The sequence below is a fragment of the Falco rusticolus genome, chromosome 2, assembly GCF_015220075.1.
Source record: "Falco rusticolus isolate bFalRus1 chromosome 2, bFalRus1.pri, whole genome shotgun sequence".
In the NCBI taxonomy this organism is placed as follows: domain Eukaryota; kingdom Metazoa; phylum Chordata; class Aves; order Falconiformes; family Falconidae; genus Falco; species Falco rusticolus.
The window spans coordinates 74,774,887-74,785,653 of record NC_051188.1 but is presented as its reverse complement, the minus strand read 5'-3'; the positions used below and the strand labels follow the sequence as shown (position 1 = coordinate 74,785,653).

General features: G+C 42.3%; 1 protein-coding gene across 11 annotated transcripts in view; it reads left to right on the top strand.

The window, feature by feature from the left end:
• Positions 1 to 225: 225 nt before the first annotated feature.
• SYNJ1 (synaptojanin 1) overlaps positions 226 to 10,767 on the top strand; it is a 69,303-nt gene continuing 58,761 nt past the window's right edge. For all 11 annotated transcript variants that reach the window (XM_037376357.1, XM_037376358.1, XM_037376352.1 and 8 more), the window contains exons 1-2: positions 226 to 328; positions 1,624 to 1,769. In XM_037376357.1, the coding sequence (XP_037232254.1) occupies positions 1,646 to 1,769 (124 nt within the window). In that variant the 5' untranslated portion in view covers positions 226 to 328; positions 1,624 to 1,645. The remainder of the gene's footprint in view (positions 329 to 1,623; positions 1,770 to 10,767) is intronic.

Sequence of the window (10,767 nt, the reverse complement as noted above, 5' to 3'; positions counted from 1 at the left end):
CCCCTGACAGGGCCTACCCGCGGGTCGCCGCTCACCGGGACCGACTCTGGCACAGCCTCCCCCCGCCCGGTGTCGCTGCTGTCGCTGCCCCCGCACACCCGCCCCGCCCGCTGCCCCGCGCGGCGGCCGCCTCGCGCCGGGCCCGCGCCCCCCGCCCCCACCCCCGCTGCCGCCGCCGGCGCTGCCGCCCCCTCACGTCCTCTACCGACTTCCGGTGGCGGGAGGCGCAATGCGGAAGGGACGGCGGGGCCGGGGCGGAAGTGAGGTCCCGCCGGCTCCCGCGGCACGGAGCGGAGCGGGCGGCCGTTGGTGGCAGGTGGCGCGGCCGGTGAGGGAGGCGCTGGGGCCGCTGCGGCTGGGGGGCTGGGGAGGGGGGCGCCGGCAACCGGGGGGCGCTCGGCGCCTGTCAGTGCGCGGCGGGGCCGGCCCGCCTGTCGCCGTCGCAGGGCTCGGGCCGCGGGGGCGCCGCTGGCGCCAGACAAGATGGAGGCTCTGTCAGCGTCGCGGGCACCGGCGGCACCGGGCTGTGGCGGCCGGCGGTGCGCGCCGCGGGCGGTAGCGGGGCGGGGATCTGCTGGCCCGGTGCCGGCTCCGGCGCTGCCCCTCGGCCGGGCGGCGGGAAACGCGCGGCTGTCTGGAGGCCCCTTCCCTCCTGCCCGGCGAGGGGCCGGACCGGACCGGTGCCGCCGCTCCCCGGGCGGGGCTGCGCTGGGCCGGGGGGGCCGGCGCTGTCCGCACCGGCGGCGCGAAGTCTGTGTCCGCCGTAGAGATTACGGTCACTGAGCTGAGGGGAGGGGAAAGGGCAGAGCCCTGCTCTCAGCTTCCTAGAAAAATCTTCCCTCGCACTGTGTTTCCTGAGGTTAAGCCGGTAATATTTTGCTACTCTTGCATTTGTTTCTAGTTTCTTACTGGGCTTTTAAATATTGTTTTAAAGGAAGATCTTATCTCTGTGGCTTACTAGTACAATACTGCAATGTTTCGGTTGTCGGGCACTGCAGGGGAGGGTTTAAATCCAAACAAAAACCTCCTTTCATTTAGAAAAGAAAAAATAGGTTAACGTAATGTTTTTGTACGATCTTTTAAAGCATATTAACAGCTTTAGTGTTTAAAATATACTGTCCTTTTGTACAAGGTCAGAATCAATAAAACTGATCTCAAAACTGAAGCCTGTCTAGGCTTCTGGTCTTCAGGATTTGTTATTAGTTTACGATTAAGAGAGTTGTCACTCTTGCATATTTGTGGTGGCTAGTGGCTAGAGAACCTTATTTTCGTTCGGTTTTTCTTTTTTTTTTTTTTCCTAAGACGAAAAGAGGAAATCCTATTTATTAAGTATGTGAAAGAAATTCTTGTTGTCTCTGAGAAGCTTTTAAATAAATCCTTTACTTTGAAAGGTAATTGGGTAATTGTGTTTTTAAAACAGTGTTTGTGTTGAGTTTAGTCTCTGTGTTTTGGAACATGAGATAAAAGTCTTCTCATGAGGCAGGAAGAGAGAGCAGGTCTTTTTTTTGTTGTTTATTTTCATTAAACACCTGAATACCTAGAAGGTATGTAAGTCAGACATACTTTGCAGAAGGTATCTGGAAGCACAAGAAGGTTTCGCTAACATCATCTTGTGTTGGACAGGACTGCCTCTGATAAAGGCAAAATGGCTTTCAGTAAAGGATACCGTGTCTATCACAAGCTGGATCCACTTCCATTCAGTGTGATAGTGGAAACCAGAAACAGAGAAGAATGTCTCATGTTTGAATCCGGAGCTGTGGCTGTCCTCTGTAAGTTGATATGTTTTGATAACTACAATGTAAAAAGTTGGCAGGCTTTACATTGTGTAAGCTGATTTTTTTTACAGAATATAAAGAAGCAACTATTCTGTTTTCGTATTTGCTAATGGAGAGGCTTCTGATTTAAATGAGGGTGGGGGGAGAAGACATTTTCATATCTTCATCTGTTGAGAGAGAATTTTACATATTTAATTACATTTCATCATGCATGTATATTTTCATGTATACTAAATTTTCTTCTAATAGCTTCCAACAACATCTGCTTATTTCTTTGGTTCAGAACTACCTTCTTTTGAATACATGGTAATCCATTAAAAGCTAATTCTCTATGTTGTATTTCATAATAAAAATTCTGTGTTCTTAAATGGTATATCATCTTTTTTTTTTCCTCATTTTGTATCATGATTTTGAATGGCTTTTTGATTTTTAGCTTTATTTTGTCCCTGTATTTTTAACCTATCTCGAGACTGTATTGATGTGTCATATAATAAAATGAGTAATACTTGGAGCAAGGTGTCTTGCATTGCAAAGTTATTTTTACATGTTTTCAGTGATAAATGCATTAAGTATTTCCCTTAAATTGTCAACGTCCACCCCTACTCCTCTTTTTAAGTCATAATTGAAGGAGGACGCCAAAATGAGAAGTGCAGAAGAGATCTGTGAAGCCTATGGGTAGGGTTTTAAAGTGTAGTTTGGTTTGTATCCTTCAGCAAGTCTGAGCACCTGGTTGCACAGGGTTTCTAAGCTTGTTTTTGACTCTTGTATAGAAAGCTTTCATACCATGAAAGTATTTTATTTATTTTATTAGTCAATAGCTTTTTGATTAATTCAGTCTAATGCCTATCTGTGGTTTTCTAGCCTAGCTGTTCTGAGCCACTCAATCAGAAAATGGGAGATTTGATTCACTGCCTGAAGTCTGAGTGGACTCAAAAACCTACTTTTCAGGAGGATGCTCTGGCTTTGAGACTGTGGAGTAGGCTGAATGGGGAGTGAGTTAGAAATGTGATTTCCAAAGAAGAGTGGGACTTGAGATACATTACTTCGGTTTTTGCAGTTGGCTTTGCTATATGCGAGTGTGCTCCTTGTCAGTGGCATGGTCTCTTTCTGAGGCACCTGACTGTCCCTGTGTCCTGTGTAAGGTACTTAGAAGTCAAGCCATAGGGTCATCTGTACCAAACAGGTTGTATGAACAAGTGCTCTCTAGCATACAACTTAGTCCACATTTTTAATGTGCGATTAGAGCAAGCTGCCATTAACTGTTCAGAGGCCTAGCAATGGGACATGCCAGCATGATTGACATTACAGCTGCATTTGTATGATGATGCAGGTGAAAAACAATGAGTTCTTTTCTCCTGTTGTTGAGCATTGTAGGGTTTTTTCCTGATACAACTTCTTACTATGTATTTAAGTAATTTCGTTGACTTTGCCAGCAGTATTTAAAAGGCATTGTGTTGTGTGGATTGCATTGGGAATAAGTGTCTGGTCGTAAAGCTAGAGAACAGGTTTAATGAAATGTATAAAATGGAGAAAAATGCTCTAAAGATTTGTGGAAAACTTTATTTTAGCATGTATTTAGTGATTACTGAACATGCTTAAGCTACTTAAAGAGCAATGTATTAAAAACAATTTATTCCTGAAAGTTATGCTCAAAAATGACAGACAGTTGCTTTTTGTGCTATGGTACGCTGCAGGCACCTGGATAAACTTTTTTTCTCTAAAAATTAAAAAAACATATCAAAGTTCTTGCCCTCTTCTATGCCTCCTTGTTGATACCAAACAGAGGAAGTGGAACCCAAAGGAAGTTTGAAAGCCTCTCTCCTCTTGGATTCTGTACTTAGTAGTAGCGTGTTATTAATCTGTAAAGGTTTGCCCTTGGTATTCTAATTGTTACGTTACAACACAGTAAATGTTCATACTTAAGTTGAACTAGTTACTCTGGATATTGTTTTCTGTAATCTTAACCAGTAAACTGCTTACTCTTTTTCTGTCTGGTAAATGGGCATATTTTCCTGATGAATATTTAGCTGTGGCATTTTGCTTTAATTCCCTCTTTGCACCTGAACTCTTTAGGTACTGAAACATGATTCTTTTGTTAATGGTTGAAAGAGCATAATCGTACTCTTGAACTGACAGCAGAAAAAGTGCTCAAGTTCTCTAGCTCAGGATTTTTTCTTTTTTCTTCTTCCTGTTCGCTTCTGGTATCTATTGTTTTTAATACACATTTAAAGGAGTGCAATTATTAGTGCTTGGTAAAGACTGGTAAAGTACTACTTCTCCATCTCTCTAGTCATGTCACAGAAACTAGTCAGAAGATTCTAGTCTGTAACCTTACAGACTTCTGGATATTGATACAAATCTAAAAGCCAAAGGTAATGAAAGACTGGCCCTTGGGGAAGATTCCCCAGATGTTTGTAAAATCTCTGTAAATAGATAGAAAAACAGTCAAATCAAGTATGTATCAAATCCAGAACAACATCACTTCAAACTCTTAAAAACTCCTATTTTTTCCTGATGGTGTTAATGCTTTTTAGACTCTACAAAAATTGGTGTTACTGATCTTAATCTGTTAAACATTTTTTCAAAAGTTTTTAATAAATACTGAAGACAAAATAAGGTGTTCAGCCTTATACCCAGTCATAGCAATGTATAATATAGGCACAGCCTAGTGCTGTACACTTTACCATTAGGAGTGATTCATGTGGTTCAGTTCTGAGAGCCTCAGTGAACTGCGTCTTCTGGAGTATCCATGTATAGAAACTTGGATTTGAAATGGGCTAAGAGAAAGAAATGAAAGCTTACTGATCCTTTAAATGTCATCTTAAAGGAAGTACATCTGTCATTTTGCTGAGCAAAGGATAACAGTACTAACCTTAATCTTCTTTACATGCAATGAAGCATTGCAAGATGATTCAGAGGATTTTGTTAGGCCTCTGTATGAAATGCTATACAACTCATATGTTGTGTGATTTTCAGTGTGTGTTGCATGTGCCACAGAATCAGTTACTTAAGTCAACAAAATAAGATGGAAGAACTGAAGAGGGTCGAAGGGGTAGTTCACTGAGGTGGTTGTTGCATAATCGTTCAGTCTTAATGTGGAAGCAGCCCAAGCCATGCTTCTGCTGGACGTGTTCCATGTACTGCTTGTAACATGGATTAACTGGCGTTACTATGACCAAAACATCTGAGAAATACTTTGCCTGCCTTTAATACCTCTTCTGTCAACTTGCTCCTAGTATTGGGTTAGGCCAAGATACTGAAGTCCAATTGGCTTCTCAAGGCCTTGTAAGAGCACTTAGTTTTAAATATCAGTGACTTCACTGCTGATTTGTTTAGAATTTAGTGGGAGGATGTTATAGATCTATTTTTAATTGTTTGACGTATAAAATAGACAGTATATTTATTCTTTGAAATAGGACTCTTTAATGAGTTACCTTACCTGTAAAGATTTCATTGACTGAGCAGGAGGGTGTTCTCTCTCCCTGTTCCTCTCTGGTGAGTCATAACGAAACGAGTGGGAAGTTGTCTTTACTCCTGTCGCCTGCGATGAGTAAAGGAGAATGTTCTGTCGTCTGGGAAAATACTGAGCCCTGAGTGGAGAGAGCAGGAGCTTTGTGCACACCCTTTGACTTCAGTCTTGCAGTAAAGCTGAGAACAGAGCAGGTGTGAACAGAGAGAGGCACTGTGCCCACCCAGAGCTTTCTGTAGAGTTGAAGTAAGAGCTGTAATAACCTGTCCACAGCGGCATCCTGGTATTCATAGTCATGCTTAGCAATGCTACTCTATCACCCATTCACATTCCGCTTCTTTTTAAAAAGAAGATTTTTCCACTCTGCATTCTTGGTGGAGAGGGTAAAGCAGATATGCTGCTATTTATCCACAGTAGCAGATGGGATATAACAATTTTGCAAGAGATTTTAAGTTGATGCAGTGCTTGAGGAAACTTAGACACTCAGAAAAGAAACATACTGACAGATATATTTGATGAACACCTGCTATGTGTACATAATTATTCATGAGGGTAACATTCTGTATGCTCACAACCAGAGTTCCTTTTTTCTTTGGTGTTTGCTGTCACTAGTAATGAACTGTCCCTGTGTGATTCTCCCCACCCCTCTGATAATGTTTGTACAGCATTTTGAGTGGAACCCCATCCCCTTAACTAGGGCAGGACAATATTTCAGAATAAATTACTATATTCTGTTTTTCATGATGGCATTTTATAAAATAAGCCTAACACAAATATTTTCCTGTTTTGTATACATATATGAAGGTGCAATAATAAGAATTAAAACTCCTCAAGCACTAATTTATCCTCTGGAGGAAGTCTTTATGTTAGAGAGGAAAGGTCAAATACAGGCTGTGGTAGAAACGAGTTTTGAATGTATTTTTATGTAATAGTATAGTCATCTGAAGCCAAATTGAAGGGACTAGGATGCAAAGGCAAACAGCAATTTCACTTTCCTGCTTTTATTACTGTTTTGATTAAGTGTCGTCTTAAGGACTATGCCTTCCTATTAAACAGTATCGTAAAACACTTACAAAGCTGCAGGGAAGCAACAGCTACAGTGGATACTAGGGGCAGCTGTGCTGGCGGAGGAGGCCGTAACCTGGCCTTTTGTCATTAGGTGCCTTTCCTAGCATTCTGCCAGAATTCCCTCTCCTCTCAAATCTATTGGGAAGATGTTCCATTCATTGCTTTCCAGGGATTTCCAACAAAATCACATGGTTTAACAAAGACCATGTATGCTAGCCTAGCCTACTTTGAAAAGTACAAGTAGTACAGTAAGATTCTTCTCAGGGGGTTAGTGGAGGCAGTAACTCTTGCCTGGAGAACTATGACCTCTTTGAATGGCATAATGGATCAGCAAGAATTTGGTCCACGGTTCTGGACCAAAACTATCAAAAAGAAGTTACAAAAGAATCTGATGGCTTTTTGCTTCTTAAGGTAGACTAGCTTTACAACAATAGTAAAGACTATTCTGTACATGTACCACAGCCCTTTGCATGGCTTTAACAAAGGTTATCACTGGCAAAAAATGATCTTCTTTGTGCATGCTCCCTTTACAATTCGGTAAATTTTCATTTCTGTGGTAGCACACATGATAAAAGTCTTGGTTTTGCCCTACTGGACATCCAGTGAATGATAGGTCTTGCTAATTAAATATTTTTTAAGAAGCCTAGTTTGCTTACTTCTGGAGTTACTGAGACACAATTCAGAAAAAACTAATCAGTATTTCTGCATTTCAGATAATTTGGTAGCTTTTTTGCATGCTAGCATGTATTTAAATTGAAAATTTTGTAATTTTATGAATTGACTTTTACAGGCAAAAATTGCAACAGTTGGCTTTCATGTAAAAGAATTATATTTTTATCAAAGCATTACGTATTAAAAGAAAATATTTGTAGATTATTGGTGCCATAAAGCTTTGTTTTCAGTGGAGAGCATGTAACTGGGTCAGAAAGCCCTAATCTGATGGAAAAGAAGTGCTTGTAGGCTGTTACATAGGTTAGCTTTGTTTTCACACTTTTAGTTCTGTTCCTTGTTTTCTCCCTCAACAACTAACATCATTGATAATAATCGTTTTGTGAAGTAAATTTGCACAGTGTTGAAAAATAATGTTAAACCAACCAAGCTTTTTATTTGCTTGTCTGTTACAATTATTTTTTTGTTGTTGTTCCAAACAGTGGTGGTTGTTTTTGTTTTTGGTTTTTTTGCTGGTATGTAGTATTTAAATATAATAGCTAACATCTAGAGATGTCTGGGGATTGTTCATTGTTGGGTAGAGGTGATTTGTTAGTTGGGGGATTCTCCCCATAGTCCTAAGATAAGTGTCGATTATGTTAACATATAAATGTCTTTGTGGAGTGAGTAATGGTGCTTCATAATTTGAACTAACAAATAGAGTGGGGGAAAAATTGTCCTATTGATTCAAAGCAAATATCATACGATTTATGACAGATTTAAGTATCAGCTGTTGTCCAGTTTTCTATGCATCTATTCATGTCAGCAAAGTATCAAAAGTAATAAAATGGTAATAAAATGGTTCTTCAATTACTTGATTTATAAGTGAAAGTGGTGACTTCACTCTGATTTTAGTGTCACCTATGTGGTAATATTAAAGTGTTAGCTTTAATTTAAATGCCAAAAGTTTAATTTTGTCCTAATTTGATGAAAAGCTTGAAACCTCAATCTTAAAAACCACAAAACAAACTTTGTAAGAATAGTGTATACATTTTTCAGATTTTAAACTTTTTTAAGTGACAGTGCCAGGAGCTTTTTCTTATGTAGCTTAAATGAGAAGTCTTGTTTCTGAAGGAACTCCATGTAATTTCAGGAGTGTGTCTTTGTTCCCAGCTCAGTGTCCCATGTTCTAGCTGGGAATTGTAGCCACCAACTTATAATGTTTAGTCATGGCACCTTGTGTACCCACCAAGAAGAGAATATAACTGTAGAAAGCCTAAATGATAACTCTTTAACGTAATCTTAGCTTTATAATTGTTAAAATTGCAAAACTGATTTCTAATCTGGAATTAAGCAGATTACGTATTGAACCTAGTTGTCCTGAAGACAGGATTTTTAATGGGGTTCTGTCTGTGTAACAGCAAGAGGGCTGACATAATCCCTTTAAAATATTTAATTAATCACCTTTCTTCAATAAGTCAGTGATTCATAAGGTGTGATTATTACAGATGCACACTCGTGATTTAACTTGAAAAAAATGAGTTGTTAACATTAAAAATTAATAGGTCATAGTATTTTTAAATAAAGATTGACTTTATTTTATTCTTTTTCTCTTGATGCTGCAAATGAGGCTTGCTGCCTTTCTATAAGAATGCATTACAACTTGACCTGAAAACCACACTGAAAGTGTTGTGTTGGTTTTGTGGGGGTTTTTTGTACTGCTAAATAGCAATTGCAAAATGATAACAGTTTTTGATTCTTGGAAAAGTAAGGAGAGGAGTTAGTAAAACTGCTGCCTTGGACTACTGGAGGGCAGACGTTTGCCTGTTTAGGAGACTAGTTGACAGAGTCCCTTGGGAGGCAGGCCTGAAGAGCCACGGGGTCCAGGAGGGCTGGACATTCTTCAAGAAGGAAATCCTAAAGGTGCAGGATCAGGCCGTCCCCATGTGTCAAAAGATCAGCCAGCAGGGAAGATGACCAGCCTGGCTGAACAGAGAGCTTTGGGTGGGACTCAGGGAAGGAAGGAGAGTTTGTGACCTTTGGAGAAGGGGCAGGCAACTCATGAAGACCACAAGGATGTTGTGAGGTTATTGCAGGGAGGAAATTAGAAGGGCCAAAGCCCAGCTAGAAATTAATCTGGCTACTGCTGTAAAAGACAACAAAAAATGCTTCTATAAATACATCAGCAACAGAAGGAGGGCTAAGGAGAATCTATCCTTTATTGATATAAGGTGGGGGAACATGGTGACAAAGACAGAGGAAAAGGCTGAGGTACTTCATGCCTGCTTTGCCTCAGTCTTCATCATAAGACCAGTTGTTCTCCAGGTACCCAGGCCCCTGAGCTGAAAGACAGGGAGCAGAATGAATCTCCCATAATCCAAGGGGAAATGGTTAGCACCCTGCTATACCATGTAGACACACACAAGTCTATGGAGCCAGATAGGATCCACCCGAGAGTACTGGGGGAGCTGGTAGAAGTGCTCACTGAGCCACTTTCAATCATTTATCAGCAGCCCTGGCTCACCGGGGAGGTCCCAGTTGGCTGGAAGTTAGCACATGTGACAGCCATCTACAAGAAGGGCTGGAAGGAGGAGCCGGGGAAGTACAGGTTTGTCAGCCTGACCTCGGTGCCAGGGGAGATTATGGAGCAGATCATCCTGAGTGCCATCACATGACACAAACAGAACAACCAGGTGATCAGGCCCAGCCAGCATGGGTTTATGAAAGGCAGGTCCTGCTTGATGAACCTGATCTCCTTCAATGACAAGATGACCCATCTAGTGGATGAGGGAAAGGCTGTGGATGTTGTCTACCTAGATTTCAGTTAAGCCTTTGACACCATTGACCAGCATTCTGCTGGAGAAACTGGCTGCTCATGGCTTGGATGGGTGCACTCTTCGCTGGGTAAAACACTGGCTGAATGGCCAAGTGGTGGTGAATGGAGTTACATCCAGCTGGCGGCCTGTCACAATTGGTGTTCCCTAGGGCCCAGTACTGGGGCCAGTTCTGTTTAGTATCTTTATCAATGACCTGTATGAGGTGATCAAGTGCATCCTCAGTACGTTTGCAGATGACATCAGGTTGGGCAGGAGCGTTGATCTGCTTGAGGGCAGGAAGGCTCTGCAGAGGGATCTGGACAGGCTGGATCGATGGGCCAAGGCCAGTTGTATGGGTGTCAACAAGGCTCAGTGTTGGGTCTTGCACTTGGGTCACAACAGCCCCACATAGTGCTACAGGCTTGAGGAAGGGTGGGTGGAAAGCCACCTGGTGGAAAAGGACCTGGGGCTGTTGGTCAGCCACCAACATGAGCTGGCAGTGTGGCCAAGAAGGCCAACAGCACCCTGGCTTGAATCTGAAACTGTGTTGCCAGCAGGACTAGGGTAGTGATTGTCTCCCTGTACTTGGCACTGGTGAGGCCGCACCTCGAATGCTGTGTTCAGTGTTGGGCCCTTTACTATGGGAAAGATATTGAGTTGCTGGAGTGTGTCCAAAGAAGGGCAATGAAGCTGGAGAAGGGTCTAGAGAACAAATCTTATGAGGAGTAGCAGGGGTCACCAGGGTTGTTTAGTCTGGAGAAAAGGAGGCTCAGAGGGGACCTTATTGCTTCCTACAACTACCTGGCAGGATGTTGTAGCGGGGTGGGTGTTTGTTGCTTTTCTCAAGTAACAAGCAGCTTGGACTTGGACAAGAGGAAATGGCCTCAAGTTGCTCCAGGGGTGGTTTAGAATGGATATTAGAAAAAATGTCTTCATCAAAAGGGTTGTCACACATTGGACCAGGCTGCCCAGAGAAGTGGTTGAGTCACCA